The sequence below is a fragment of the Salvia hispanica genome, chromosome 4 (assembly GCF_023119035.1).
Source record: "Salvia hispanica cultivar TCC Black 2014 chromosome 4, UniMelb_Shisp_WGS_1.0, whole genome shotgun sequence".
NCBI classification, from domain to species: domain Eukaryota; kingdom Viridiplantae; phylum Streptophyta; class Magnoliopsida; order Lamiales; family Lamiaceae; genus Salvia; species Salvia hispanica.
The window spans coordinates 29770123-29786745 of record NC_062968.1 but is presented as its reverse complement, the minus strand read 5'-3'; the positions used below and the strand labels follow the sequence as shown (position 1 = coordinate 29786745).

The 16623-nt window shown below is 34.4% G+C and overlaps 2 protein-coding genes across 2 annotated transcripts; both read left to right on the top strand.

The window, feature by feature from the left end:
* The first annotated feature begins 6042 nt into the window (after positions 1 to 6042).
* Positions 6043 to 7172, top strand: LOC125218499 (bZIP transcription factor 44-like). The gene has a single exon (XM_048120179.1). It carries the CDS (start codon positions 6544 to 6546, stop codon positions 6979 to 6981), a length of 438 nt encoding a protein of 145 aa, XP_047976136.1. The 5' UTR covers positions 6043 to 6543; the 3' UTR covers positions 6982 to 7172.
* Positions 7173 to 14294: 7122 nt separating this feature from the next.
* On the top strand, positions 14295 to 15227 carry LOC125223989 (AT-hook motif nuclear-localized protein 28-like). The gene has a single exon (XM_048127315.1). The coding sequence runs from the start codon at positions 14346 to 14348 to the stop codon at positions 15105 to 15107; it is 762 nt and encodes a 253-aa protein (XP_047983272.1). The 5' UTR covers positions 14295 to 14345; the 3' UTR covers positions 15108 to 15227.
* The last annotated feature ends 1396 nt before the right edge of the window (positions 15228 to 16623 follow it).

The following is a 16623-nucleotide window of genomic DNA, read 5'->3' as shown; positions in this document are numbered from 1 at the left end:
TCTTGAAGATTTTTTAGCCTAAAAAATTTTTGAGTCTCGGGTCATCCACCAATTCCCAAGTCTTTTTTTTTCGGGGGGACTCAATCTTATTTTTCAGGCCTCCAACCATTGTTCCCTTTCCCTTTACCTTTCATTGCTTCTTCATATGTGGCGGCCATCAAATTCTATAGTTCACCACAATAGAGCAAAAAAGGCCATCTCATAATCATTAATCTCAAGAGCCTTATTTGTTCTTCCCGGGCCCCCCATCCTTTTGGCAACAATGGTGGGGATTATTGATGACTTCAAAATTTTTCTCTTCAAAAAGTATCATTGTGGGATTCCACCTCAAAAAAAGTATCATCCCTGACCGGGGACGTTTTATTAAAATCCACATCTCTGCCACCAATTCCGGGTTTCCCCCTTCGAACCCCGTAGGCCTTGCACCCGTTTGGAGCCCCCAAATAGACCTTTTTGCTCTTGCATCCAATTTTTCCCGTTGGTGAGATATGCTCTACCCAAAAAGGGTTTTGGTTAGATTCGCAAAACTCCTTCCACCTTGCTTCGAATATCAAAATCTATTGCAGGGGGGGTTTTGATTAAATAGGGGGTGGAAACCGCCTCCCCCAAAACTTCTTATCAACTCCGAGGCAAAGATACACCCCCCCCGCCATTAGTCCATTCATCCTCTCGCAATGCCTTTTGTTGAGGGTTTCTAGGGCAGTTCGGTCAATCCCTTTCAACTTGCGAAAATTTTCAAAGTCGAGGATAGGGACTCAAACCCCCCATTTTTCGCCTTTGGCATTTCAGTAGACCCTTTTTTTTCAACCATTTGTGCCATTCTTTAAGATTTGAAGACCTCAACTTTCTTTAAATATTTGGACCCCCTTTCCCAATAGTATCAAAGATCTTATGAAGTATGCCTCCATTAATGTGGGGGGGACCCGGGTCCGGAGCATACTCCAAAATTTATTTTGAAGTATCTTTGGGGACACCGGTGAAGACAAAAACAAAGGGGCCTTGCCGATCTATTTAGGGATTAGATTCAACTCCAATTTATGCAATAAACATAGATTATAGATATAACATCAAATAAACAATAATCATGCATATTCGATGTAGATTCGATTGTTTCCTCATAATCCTCATTGATTACTTGGCCCGCAAAATCCCTTGGTTTATCACCCAATCTTCCGCATTCCCCTTTTCCCGATTTCCCCTCCGTGGGGCAGATAATCAATTAAATAACTTTGAATGGGTCTAGGGAAAACCAAAACAAATACCAAATTGTCGATCAATCCTAAAGGGTAGATCAAAACAATAATCAAAACCCAATTTCCCCCGGGTGGGACGAAAATCGATCGGGAAGGGGAGGGGGCCCTTTGCCTCCTGGGAGGGGTTTTAGGGGTCTTGGGTTGTGTGCGGGTTTTCCTTTTTTATTTTTTATAGGGGCCTTTAAAAATTTTGGGGATTAAATGCTTAAGTGTTGGGGGCACCCATTAGAAAATTACTAATTAAATCAAAAGACCCTATTTAATATATTATCAATGGAATATTATTTTATTCCACTAAAGAATAATATTGCACTCCCACTTAAATCACCAAATTACAAATAACTTGGAGTCCATTTTATTTTATAATATTTCTCGCGTTTAAGATTATCTTGATCCATCAATTTAATTCTTTTGTCGCTATGTGACTAGAATTAAATTAATCTCCAAAGAGTTTTTCTAGTTTGAAACTTTATTTATTATTCGTTGAATAAATTCCAAGCTATGCAGTTTTCGAATAATAAATTCCTCTTTCAAACACCTCATTGGGGATCACCCTTTTAGGGATTTAATCATACCACAGGGCACGCGAATTCTATGAAATAATATTCCAATACCTTCATGTTATCAATTACTACCACCCAAGATATCATGAACTTGGAGTTACTACAAACTCTCACATATTGATAAGTCAAAGTGGCGTTTGATTGAATAAACAATATTGATATTAATATCATAGACTAGAAAATACTAAACTTTCTGAAATATATTCTTTCGAGATAGCAATAAAGAATACATTTCGGATTAGATCCTTAAAGGCTTTACCACACCGGTGTTACCAATCTCTTCTTAGGTAAGAGAGAATTATCACAAACACCCAACCGTCCAATAGGTAGCCAAACCCTATCTAGGTCATGAATACGTTTTTCTTTACTAGATCCGGCCATGTTCCCTTTTGGAAAACTCATGAGGAGATTCATCGAATTCCTACTTGACCTTCTTAGTAAAAGCCTTAGACTTGTTTATCATATTTCAATAATAAACCATTATATTATATTATTTATTCTCATAATTAGGTAAACAGGGACGTGGCGTTTCGTATACATGCCCCAAAAGGATTGTACAAAAGCATGTACGCTCGAGGCATCTTTTAGTATACAAACCCCAACATGCTTACCCTTAGGAAATGGTTGCTTCTTGCTCTTACCCATTATCCCGCTCACAACTCTTTAAATCTCGTAAATCATCATGATTAAAAATCCGCTATTTTACCAAGACTTTCATGCCTTTTGCCCGATGTCCTAACCTTGAATCCCTTGAGATCACTTACTCCTCTTTCAACACTATAGCCTTTCCCCTGAATAACCTCTGCATCTAGGTAGTATGGGTCTACTTCCTCATAGCTTTCATAACTCCCGCACTTCCAAAATAGATTTCCACCCGATCATCTTGGCTTCTAAAACCATAGCCCTTTGCGCAAGACCCAAAGAGACAAGATTCCTCTTAATTTCGGAATGAATCTAACATTAGTAAGCAAGACCACGAGCGGATGCTAATTTCAATCCGATAGAGCCCATTCCTCTAATAGCACAGTCCGATTATTTCCAAGAACTCGACCCAAAATTGAGGGTTTAAACTCTTGAAACCATTCATGATGAGAACAAATATGAAAACTACACCCGAAACTCTTACCCAACATTCACTAATAGATCCACCACATTAAGAATGTGCATATTTTGTTCATCTTGAACTAGATCGTTGTACCTGGTGTTGCTCCTTAAGGCATTCCCTCTTTCCATGGAAGCAATTCCTTTTGATGTGCCCGGTTTCTTGCAATAGTGCCAGCCCCTTGTCTCCTTCTTTTGGGCTTTATCGGCATCATGAGACTCCTTGTTGAAGCATCCTTTCGGCTTCCCTTTTCCCTTCCATTTTTTGGGACATTAATCTTCCTCAGATCAAGGGAGAAAGCTACTTTGCCTCGAAAATCCTTGGTCTTGGAGTCGTTTGAACTTCAAGCAATGTGATGGGTTTATCCCTTCCATACAACAGCATCCTTCAACGTAGGAAGATGGTAGAGCATTGAGGAGGACAATGCTTTATCCTCATCTTCCAACTTTCTTCAACATTCTCCGGATCGTCCACAAACTTTGCAACGATCGATCCGCTCACTTAAAGACTTATTCTCCACAAATCGAATTGTAGAGCGTGTTCAAATACAATCGGTTAGCTAGGGATTTTACCATGTAGAGCTCCCCGAACTTCTTTCCCCCCCACCGCTTTCTTAAAAGCGCCCCTTCTCTCAAGACTTTATCATCAAGACTCAAGAATATTGTCTACGCGCTTCCTTAGAATTTCTGGCACTTCCCCGTACCATCATCATCTTCTTTCGCCTTGAGCGCCTCATCTAGACTTTGATGGATCAACAAGGATTCCATCTTAATTCTCCGGGGACCAAAATCCGATTTGCCATGTAACTAACTCTCCTAGCATTAATCCAGTGAACTATCGCACACGTGAGCTACCATGCACCTTAGTATACACCATACTTTGCATGACCATTGTAACTCACAAAAATTAAATACACAATTGCAAAGCCATAATTTAATTAGCGACATATAAACATTTAATATATTTTGTTGATTCTATTAAGTGATTGCTAATTGCTTTACTAATTAAACTCTCGAACTTTAACACGTACTGCTAAATCATAATGTCCGTCTCAGCTTTTGATAAAGTGGTAGATTAATCATATTTAAACAGTGGAGTAGTATTAATCTAACGTGAGAGATCGAGATCAAAGCAAGGTGATGGTTGGATTTTTTTTGTACATATAAATATCACGTTATAAATAAAATCCGTCAAAGGATAATAAAATTATGAAATAAAGGGAAAAAATAATCAAAAGTACGTCGATGTCTAGATGATTGTGTATGTAGCATAATGCATCATTAATCGACATTCTTCTAGATGTAGTTTGGCGTGTAATAATTATAGCAACAAAATGTGATTAGTCGGAAGAAAAGGGTTCATAAAGATATTTAGAAAGATAATTAAAAAAATTAGTCTTCCTTGGCGATTATCAAAGGTTGTGTTGACTGATTAAGGATTTTTTACTGTCCTCTCTCTCCTACAAATTTTAACTTATTTTAATAATGTACAGGACAGCCAAGCCGAGCTACTGGTAAATTTATTTATTTATCTATTTGTAATTTAGAAATTTTTTGTTTATATTAGAATTTTTAAAAATATTGTGATTTTTGTTAATAGTACATTTGAGATTAAATTTTTTTTGCTAGCTTTAATTATGAAAAATATTATCAATAAGTTATAGTACTAATAAAAATAGAATTTATGGATATTTGTTAAATTTCTATAAATTGAACCTATTGAGAAACTTAACATAAAATGTGTGGCTCTAGTTCTACAGCTGCTTGGTACTAATACATTTATTGGTAACTTTATGAATGCCACCAAATGCAGATTGTCCCACTAAATCAGCCCCCCACTTCTGGAAATATAATTGCAAGTTGTAAAACTAGATTTGATCAAAACACTTCACAAATATAGACAAAATACAAAAAATAATATTATTAAACGACAAATTTCTTTTTCAGTACAATCCCCAAAAATGTGAATTAGAACAAGAAAACACTACTTCTTGATGGAAACCTAACAGCACTTTACTTTGTGTGTGCAAAAATTTGGAGATAATGTGCTATTGGGATGACCTAACAATTTTGTATATTATTGCACCAAAAATAGTAAAAATGAAGTGGGACAAATTATATGGGATGGACCGAAATAGAAAATCAGGACGAATTATCTGAGACGGATGGAGTACAAGAGGCTAAAATAAAAGCAGTTGAAAAGTTAAATACAACAAAGAATAAAACAAATGATATTAAATGTATTACTACTCCCTCTTGACAGCATTTCAATTTTAAGATATTTCACAATAATAAGTAGCAGAGTGATTTCAATTTTCGACAAAAATTAATATACTAGGAGTAGTATTTTATAATTTAGTTTCTCTCATATTCAACTAAAAAACAGAAAGGAGAGGCTGGAGAGAGTGAATGATGAAAAATCTGAAATGATAAAGTGAGAAGTGGGGGTGAAGGTAATAAGCACTTTATTGAGAAATGGGGTTCAATCATGCATCGATTTGCGTGATAAAAATAGATGACACAGTGACCGTATTTTGCTCCACACAGCTGGCCTTGTACGTTTATGGCATCATATTTCCACCCCACATGCCTCATCCCCAACCATTCTTCAAATGAATCCATACCCCACGTTCTTATTTTAATTTAAATCTGCCACTTCCTAGCCCGATTTTGATTATACTTTTATTTTCAAGAATTTCACTTTAAACTTTCACGAATCACCTGATTTTTATCAAACAAACGGTTAACTAACAATTATAATTCCAAAATTTTCAGAATCGGTATAATCTATTTCAATTCAGTCCATATATTATAAGACGATTACAGTGTTGAAATTGAAACTTTGGATCCGACAAGTAAATTCATAGTTTTGATATTGAACACATAACTAGCTATTTCGATTTTTGTCAATTTTGATAGTAGTATTTTTAATCGAATGTTCCTGCTTATCAATGAAAAATTCTGGATCCGAACCAAAGTAATAGAATTTGGATACCGATTCCGGTTGAGCCCATTAGGATGGCTAACCACGCATTTCTCCTATTTTCCAAAATCCCTTTTTCTTTATTGGTAAGTAGTAATATCCCACCATTTTCCTATAAATCAAACCCCTCACCCTTCTCCAAAGCCCCTTCTCCAAAGCCCCTTCTCTTCCACTTCTCTCACCCACAGCTTTCCAATTTAATTTTCCCTCTCTTTTCCGTTTTTCTATTATCGCCTCGTTTCTCTGGTTAATTACATAACAACCACACATATTTTTCCGATACAATCTTGCCAAAAATAAATACTCCACTTGTTTTTCAATTCATACCTCACAAACCCCAAAACTTCACCAAAAAATCATTGAATGTTGCAGAAACCGCCGTTGATGTTCCAGATTCATCCATGTCTCCCGTTCTGAGCGAACTTCTCCGGTCCGGTTTTATGATCAGTTCCTCCCTCCGCCGCGGCACCCATCTCGTCCAATCCTTCTCCGTCGTCTTCCTCTACTGGTTCTACGTTTTCTCATAAACTTTTCCCCCAATTCGCAAACCCTAATTTATCCCCTCTCTCTCCTTATACAAATACACACGATTAATTCTTCAATTGATCCAAAAACACACACAATCACTTCAATTAATTCATTAATGGCGACATCGAGCGTGACTTCGTCGGATTCGCCGCCGGTGATGGACCAGAGGAAGCGCAAGCGGATGCAATCGAACCGCGAATCGGCGCGGCGGTCGCGGATGCGGAAGCAGAAGCACCTCGACGATCTGATGGCGCAGGCGGCGCAGCTGAGGAAGGAGAACGCGATGATCCGGAGCAGCATCGGCGCCACCGCGGAGCGCTGCGTGAGTGTGGAGGCGGAGAACTCGGTGCTGGCGGCGCAGATGATGGAGCTGACGCATAGGCTCGGATCTCTCAATGAGATATTGAGCTGCATCGGTTCGGTTAGCGCCGCAGCCGCTGCCGTCGGCGGATGCATGTTTCAGTCGGAGGAGTTTCAGGTTGGCGATGGCGCGCCGTGGAACTCGGTGGGGCTGAGCCACCACCCAATCATGGCGGAGATGTTTGATTATTGATGAAAAAAATTGTGAACCACAGCAAAATTGGTCAACGTGTTCTTGGTTGGTGTTTTTTAAGATTTGGATTTAAAAAATAAAATAAAAATTAGTGGTTGTTCTTTCTTGTATTTTTAATTCATAAGATTGATTAGCATTTGCGTAAATGGAATATCTCCAATTATTTATTAGTGTTGTTGATGCTTTTGTCATGATTTGGATCCATTGGCCCATATACATTCAATTATTATTATAGACAATAATGACTCCAATTTAAATATGTAGTGAAATAAAGGAGAAAATATCTTAGTAATTAAAATGCGCTTCACCTCTAGTAGAGCATATAAATAATGAAATAAAGCACAATTATAACTCGCACTCCCTATTTAAATACTCGCTTTAATTCTCGAGGACTTTTGAGAAATGATTTGATTTTGTGAAAAAGTAGCGATACAAAATTAATTTCACTTTAATATATATAGGTCCCAGTCGAGTTAACCTACTCGAATTCTCGGACCATTTGGGTTCTGACGAAATTTTCTATCTTATAAACTTTAAATCCAAATTCAATCCCTTAAGGTTTTAGGCTAAGCCATCAAGTCAATCGGGCTCAAAAAATTTTACTCCGTATATTATTATTTTTTAAGTAATAATACTACTATATTATATTAATCATTTTATATCTGGAATAAATGAGTAATTACTTCAATTCGAATTAAATATGTAACTCATTTAGTGATAAAATTTATGTTTTACTTAAATAGTGATTATTTTAAAATTTTACATATTTCATAAAAAGTGTAAAAGTAAAAAAAATGAGTATGGTTTTCAAATTTGATTGAATTAAAATATATTTTTACTTATATATAATGAGAATTAACTCAGCGGGTTAATTTGGCCAACCAATCAGTTGTGGGCTATTCGGTTTTAACATAATTTGGGTTATCATTTTTTTTGGATATAAATTTTCAATTATATCCCTATAAATTTTTTGGGTCATCGACCAACTTATGAAACGTGGAGCGTGTAGTCCATTTACGGTTTAGGGTCATCGAATTATGACTTTTTTCGGCTATTCGGTCAATCCCAACAAATAAAAGTTTCAACCCTAACCCTTTTTTTTATAAATCTTATTGATCTTATAATAGAACGTTACCATAATAATTTATTTTATATTCCATTTTTCCTAAATAATTATCTAGTTATTCTAGTCTACCATTCTAGAGAATTTACGACATAACATCTAGAGTTGGATCATTTCTAGATGTATTTTATATCACATATATCTAGATTTTATTTTTTTATTTCAACAAAAGCAACGCTATTTTGAATACAAGAAATAAACTATAAAAAGAATATAAGTTGAAACTATTCTCAAATTTAAGTAAATATAATAATATTTGATTAAACATATAAACATGTGTAATTACTAAATTTCTCCTTTAAAAATTTTTAATTGTTGGGTGATTAATGTGCCCCAGCCCACCATATATATAGCTCCACCAACCAATATGTATATTCATGAACAAAAAAATAGACGCCGACCTCTAAAAAAACAAAATGATCTAGATATTAATTTTAACATTGTACATATATAATAAATACACAAATTTAGTTACTAATGATAAACGTTCGAATTATAGTGGTGATCGATGACCATGTCCCTTTCAAAACATGTGATCATGCATTTGCAATAAGGTAAATGTGTTTGATAAAAACTGTTTGTCTATTATTACGTCGATGTCACTAAACATGTTTACTTATTAGAAAAATTGCACAAATTGTCATCCTCAAACTTAGTTGTGACTTGTGGTCAACATCTTTAGATTTCATAGCAAACTTATTTATATCATTCTCTTTGTTCTTCATTTTACATTTAAAACTTATAAATTTAGATAATACTTAGCACACATATGCACATCTTTACCACAAAAGATTTTTGATGTAATGAAACGTGCATAAAAATAAATTAAAAGTTCCAAATGTTTTTTCAGTATGATAGGGTTCTGTTGTATAAAAAATTGCTTGTTATATAGCATGTTTTAGACAATCAAGCATTTTTTTAGAGTAAATTACAAATTTAGAATCTATACTTTCATTGATGCATATTTTTTTGGTATCTATACTTATAAAATATCATTTTCAGTATGTATACTCTATATACTTATTGCACATTTTAAGATCCTACCTACTTTTTCTATTTTTTCGGACTAAATGCACTCTCAAATGGATGAAGAACAAATTTGTACATTCAATGCAATCATTTCGAACCTTTAGACAATATTATTTGATGCAAATTGAATTTTTCCTTGGCTAATTCCAATTTGAGTATCTTAGAATGTGATTTCACTTTAGTTTGGATATATATACATGGAGCCTATAGTATAAAAGTAACGATGGAATGGAACCTATTCCTATGAATAGCGACCTTATTTGATACATTAATCAATGATTATGGTTTAAGAGAGATAGATAGTTGCGTCATGAATTAATTCTATAATTCTAGCTAATTGATGATTTGTTTTGGGAAAATACACTCATTTCAAACCCGATTAATTGATAGTTTTATTATGAACTCTACAGCATTGAAGTCTTGTAAATAGTTTAATTATAATAAACCGGAAATTATTCTCAAACGCACTAATGTAATTACTCCAATAGTTTAATTACTCCGTATAATAAACCCGAGTATATTTTTACATAAAAAAAATGCAAAAACATTACTAGTGACTATAATATGTTGCATTGTGTCCTGAGTTATGGGTTTATGGCCCAAAGTAAGTGTAAAAGTAATCGTGGGCCCAATAAATTCTATGCCTTCATAAACCGATGTGGTACACCAAATTCCACCGCAACACGACGACGTTTGCAATGGCTTAGATATTAAAAATAAAGAATAAATGGTAGGTGTCGTCAATCCGGTGGGCACACGTCAATTGATGCAAAATTGATAAGTATTAGTTCATGACTGAAAAAGCAATTTTCAATGGATTCAGATATAACTAATGCAGCATGGATCGTTTAGGGTTTAAAACGATTCTCATCAATTATAAACACTTTTTTAATGTTAAAAGGCCAAACGAGACGCGTGAGCTCTAGATCATCATTATTACGGTTGCTTTGATGAAGTAGCAACTTTTCTGATTTTGGGTTTCTCATGAATTCAAAATTTAATTCAGTGTCGAAATCATCTTATATCCATCATATTAATTTAACTTTATATTGAACATATCTTGTACTCCATATATGTTACTTACTAAATCCCACATCTATAGATATATTTCTTGTTTCGTAAAAAAATTGTATGGTATCCACCGTTCTGTAATAGGAGTTCGTATTTAATGACTCAGCATCGATTTTTAGAAATGTAATTGCACAAAATTGGTGGAATATAAGTCTTACTTTTATATATGGAGTATTAATTTTATAATAAAATATGAGTGAAATAAGTCAAAGAATATGGAGCATGAAAGATTAATTTTGTAGTTTTGTATTGGGTGGGATGGATCAAAATGAAAAAGACTCTTATTACGTGATAGAAAATAATACTGTTATAAATTAACTAGAAGAAAAAATAAAGTAGGATTCATAATAAGGTATATACAATAACGTTTTCATTTTAAAAAAAATGTATCAAAATTGGGTGGCTTCAATAACTTGAGAAAATAAAGACCCACGCCACATATTACGGATGCCCATGTTGTTATACACATTTATTGTTGAAGACTTGAAGTGGAGTATTCAATGAATATCAGTATGTCTTTGACTTTATGAGTTTTTAACGATTATCCTTTTTTTTCTAATTCTACTTCATATGTTAATTTTGAAGCGTGAACTACTCCGTCGGAAACACCAAATAGTGTGACACCTCGTATCCTCATCCACAATCAATATTTAATAATACTACAATTAATATTTTTTTTCCTAACTATGTCCTATTTTATTAATCTTGTATTCAATTTATATAGTCAACTACTAAAATTATTTATACTTAAAAGAAGGAATGAGTATGGAATAATTGTATATACTATGCACGTGCATGTTATGTATTTCATTATATATCTAAAATAATTTATTAGACGACAAAATATGAGAGATTAGAGTAAGGATTGCCTGGTGTTGATAGTACCCTAGTAGTTGAGCCATTAGTAAGTCATACAACATCTAGTCAAAGTTGGTGGCGAGGAATTTTTGTTTTGAAACTGCACAAATCAATTCATTCACCCGGCTCGACGACATATATAGCTTAGACGTTGATATTACGATTCTTCTTATCAAATTAAGCTTCGGATGAATGAGCCAATATTGATCATAATTTTGTAATCTAATATTTGATGTTTTCCACAATTGCTCTATACTCTCATGCATACGCCTAATATATTATAAAATTACAAATTAAAATTGTTAGCAATTAACACCATTATATGCTTAAATCTTTCGATTTTCGACATGACTTTTTCGAATAGCATCCCCAAAACGACCAAAACGATGAGGTTTTAATCAGCACTATTACGTCGAAAACTAAAAAACAAGATAGAACTTCATGCAGTAGTAATTTGTAATTCTGCATACATTGGGAATGTATAGCGGTAACAAGTGTGTATCAACTATTCATTTTAAGCAAACTCCATTTGTCCCTTAAAAGTATGAATTATTATTTCTTTCTTAGTCTATCTATGAAAACAAAGAATTTTCTGATTTTGGATCTCACTACCCTACTAATAATGTGGACTTTAATTTCCACTAACAAACTACGTTTTCTTTTCATCTATCTTTGTTTAACAATTGTATTAATCTATGCTTAACCAAAAATTTAAACTTTTCAGAACAGAGAGATAGCATAAATTATGAATTGATTCTGTGTACTTTATGTACTTTATGTGGGAAATAATAACTTCGAACATTTAATAATACTATTATGACATTTGATAACTCATTTATCTTAAATTTATATAACTAAAAATGATCTAAAATGTGTATGTTTATCATATATTTTATTTTTTATTTATAAAATTGCTTATTTCATTATTGACTGAAATGTACTCTAAAATCTCCAACTCATTTATTAGATGAAGTTTTCAGATATGATTTTACTAGAAACGTAGTAGATAGAAATCATATCAAAATAAGCCACCCATTTTGATTTCTTTTCTGATAAGTGTCAAAATTTTCGTCTTTGGGTGAAAATGTAGCATAAAAGTGGTGCCCACTCCTCAATATCTGCAGGCAAATTAAACCCAATATTGAAGTTACTTTGTGCTTGGTTGGTGGAATAGTTCTAGACTTCTAAAAATACTCCCTTGTATTCATAATATGCATGTGTATTACTTATTATTCCACATTATAGTTTCCAATGACGGACGCAGAAAATAAAGCTCGTGGGGTCGGATAATATACATAATTAATAATAATAATAATAATAATAGTAATATTTAAATGATTATTTTAAAAATTAATTTAATTAATTATAAATATAGTAAATAATTATTTTAAAAAAATATTTCATATTGTGTAGTCATATCTTTTGGTATGAATGATATATATGTTTCCTAGGAATATCTATATTTAACAAAATCTACTTAAAAATTTCTTTGATCATTTTGTAATAGTATTAATTGAATGTTTCTCGCTCGATATGCATTAAGACAACCTCCCAACATATTTTTGCAGCTTATTCAAAAGAATTCAGAAAATACATTTTCGGTCGAATATTATAAACTCCCTTAAAAGTTACTATATTTCAATATTGTAAAAGTAATAATCGCTTGATAATTTATAATTAACTTCAAAAATCCAATAAATGAAATAAAAATAGCTTGAAATTATGGGTAATAACATATATATTCTGTAATGATCATGGTGACTTAATCTATAACCCAAATAATTTTAACTACATAAGCCATCTATATGTTGATGTTAAAAGGGATCGACTAATTTTAGTATTTTAAAAATAGGCCGTGCGTGATGCCCTTTCATTTAATTTAATTATTAAAATAATTGGAAATAAAAGAAGTGGAATCGTTTCCTTTATTACAGACTATATCTATTCTTTTTTACAGTCTCTCTCCTCAAATCCCCAATCTTCCTTATTACTCCAACTGATTCGTCCTCTCTGTTACTCCGACGAAGGCCAAACCATGGGGTGGAGCTCTGCCGTGTGGGGTCGGAGATGCTGCTGCATAGGGTCGGAGGTCAAAAAACTTAAGTTTCTTGGCAGCCTCAATGGACGGCGGTGGGGTCGGTCGACCCCACCCGACCCCACTTACATCCGTCGTTGATAGTTTCACCAAAATCTAACTGATATAATAATGAAATTTTAATAAATTGCCTGATTGATGACATCGGACTGGTAAATTCACTATAAAGAAACGTGGGGTATTAAAATTTTGACAATAGGTTTTAGAGGAATTTAAACACTATAAAAAACAGAGTTTACTAATTAACGGACAATTATCCATCGTCTATTTCCGAAAATGGTCCAACGACAATTTCTTCAACAGATTTACCGACGGACCCAATACTTAGAAAACCTCATGGGTTAATTGTTTATAAGAATTGTAGATACATAGCCTTATATATAGATGATACATCTAATAAATATTTAAATCACAGATATATTGTTTATATAGATGAATTGAATAAATTAGTGTGGTTTCATGCTTTGAAGTTTGAAGTTTGAACTGCAGTTGCATGGAAAGGCTTCATTTGTTCGATGCCTTTAAAACACGTGATTGTAGTTATAATCTTAAAAATTAAATGTGGTACTATATGAATTGACCTCCACATTGATAATTGTCATTATTTATTATATTAATCAGTATCATTCTTTTTTAATGTAATGTAAGTATTCCCCCAACATCCTTTTCAAATTTCAAGTCAATTCTTAAACAGCCACTCATTACTCTCCAATATTGCCGATCCGAAATTATCAGTTAACCAATTTTTTTGCTTGATTTAAGTTTTTATAGTACCTTTTTTATTAATTCATTCATAGTTATTTAAAAATTTATACATCGACATGGCATATACTAGTATTAATTAACCTACAAAAATCCAATATATATAGTCAAGAAGTACAAGATCCAATGCTACGAATCAACGTACAAAAACTAATAGATATGGTGAAGTCCTTTTTCTACTCATAAGCTCATCACTAGAGAAATCATCTACTACTATATATCTAATTACCAACTAATCTACTGTACATTTTATGTCGATAAGTTCAATATATACTATGTGTCGACAAAGAAAAGAAAGTAGAAACATTCATTGAATATCCACCAAAAAAGATGTTGAAGAAGAGAATTTATGAATGCAAAAGTCCAAGACTATTCTCTTCCCATCTTCCTCTCATCTTCACACTACTTGCTCTACCTCTCTCTATAATGCTACTGCATCCAATCATCCCTACCCTTAATATTCACTATATATCTCATATATATTCCAACACATACAAAAAAGTCCAATTAAAGATAAAAATGAAGCGAAAATTGGTAGAAGATGACACCACCATGTTCTCTCCCACCGCCGCCGATTACCAAGAAGCCACGATCGAGGTCCTCCGCCGCCCCCGCGGCCGCCCTCCTGGCTCTAAAAACAAGCCGAAGCCGCCCGTCTTCGTGACGCGCGACGCCACCATGAGCCCCTACGTCCTCGAGCTCCCCGGCGGCGTCGACATCGTGGACTCCACCGCCCGCTTCTGCCGCAAGCGGAGCGTCGGCCTCTGCCTCCTCAGCGCCAACGGCGCCGTCGCCGACGTCACTCTCCGCCAGCCCTCCGCCACCGTCACCTTCCACGGCCGCTTCGATATCCTCTCCATCTCCGCCACCGTCCTCCCTCCCGGAGCCACCGCGGCGGGGCCCTTCGCGGTGACGGTGGCGGGGCCGCAGGGGCAGGTGGTCGGGGGCCACGTGGTGGGCCCCCTCGTCTCCGCCGGGACGATCTACCTCGTCGGCGTTAACTTCACCAACCCCTCATTCCACCGCCTGCAGCCGGCGGATCACGAATCCGGCGATCGTGACTCTCCTCAGACGAACTCCGGCAGCGGGAGTGGAGGGGCGGTGCCGACGTCTGTGTACAGCTACCCGCCAAACGACGTCGTGTGGGCCCCCACCACTAGACATCAGCCGCCGCCGCCGCCTTACTGATTGTAATTTTAGCTCCCTCAGTCCGGCATTAGAAGTCTCATTTGATTTTAACACGAGTTCTAAGAAATGCTATAAAGAAGAGTGGATGGAAAAAGTAGTGGACTGTGAGATCTGTTTCTATATACTGTATTAATTTTAAAAAATTGTGGGGAAATGAATTAGTAAAATGTGAGATATGTTTTTGTATACTGTATTAATTTTATAAAAATGTGGTGAAATGAATTAGTAGAATGTGAGATCTACCTACCATTTTTCATAAAAATAATCTAATGCTTCTAATCGGGATGTATTGAAATGACAAGTCGGGGCTTCTAATGCCTAGAGAGAGTACTTTGGTTATGAAAATTCTTGTTTGTAATTTGATGATTAGGTTTTACTTAAGTAGTGTTTGAATCTTTTAAGTTTTAGTCAATCCGTAGTTTTAGGTTGTCTTGGTCTGCGAATGACACAAGTTGAATAGTTGAACATTTTTATTTTAAAATTTATTGCTCTTGCTTATTTCGTTTTATTGAATTTATTCAAGGTTTGACCTATGAAAATACTATCTTTATGTTTGTCGCGATTCAGTAAATGGGGTGGACTGGCTTTATCCAATTTTCAAATAATAGGAAAATAGTGCAGTCTATGTCTACGAATAATTTTAACGGTGTCATGTATGAAAATTAAAACAATACTTATAATAGAATTGAAAAAATGGATGGTGATTTGATGATGGCAGATGTATCTATTCGGTCAACCCGGCTTGATTTGGGCTTTTCCTAAAACACAAGTCCAATGAAGACCCAAATAAGACCCACCACAGGCCTGGCCTAATGAGTATACTCTTTGTCTAAAAAAAAAAAGAGAGGTTAAGTCTCTTTTGTGTCATTTTTGTCTGTCACTCAAATTAGTGTGTTTTATATTTTTGAAAAAATTCACCACAAGTTACATAACTAATGACTTAGCTCCACTTTTATTAACAATACTCCCTTCGTTTCATTAAATATGAAATATTTGAGAAACGGTACGAGATTGTATGGAGTGTTTTTTTTTCGTAAATAAGTAAAGAGTATAGTAAGAGAAATAAAAAAGTAGAGATAGAGTTGTTTTCATTTTAGAAAATGTTTTATTTTTAATAAAACAATTCAAAAAGAAAAACATTTTATTTTTAATACGAGAGAGGGAGTACTACACTGCTACTTTAACTAATTTTTTACTTTCTCCATACTATATTAATTTTATATTTAAATTTATGACATCCACAAACTCTCTAATTTATCCGTACTATATCAATTTCATATTTAAATTCATGGCACCCACAAACTTTCTAATTTGTCCATACTATATCAATTTCATAATTTGACTTGGTACCAATTTTAAGAGATTAATGAAAAGTGCAATGAAATGATTATATAGATTAAGAGATTCATGGAACTGACTCATGCTAAACTTGCAATCAAAATGTCACCCACAAGTGTATGGGGGTATGTAGCACGTGGCAAGTTAAATTATCGATCCTCAAAGACTAAGTGCCGGT

Excerpts from the sequence above, each read along its gene's own strand:
- LOC125218499 (XM_048120179.1), top strand. The coding sequence starts at position 6,544 with ATGGCGACATCGAGCGTGACTTCGTCGGATTCGCCGCCGGTGATGGAC.
- LOC125223989 (XM_048127315.1), top strand. The coding sequence starts at position 14,346 with ATGCTACTGCATCCAATCATCCCTACCCTTAATATTCACTATATATCT.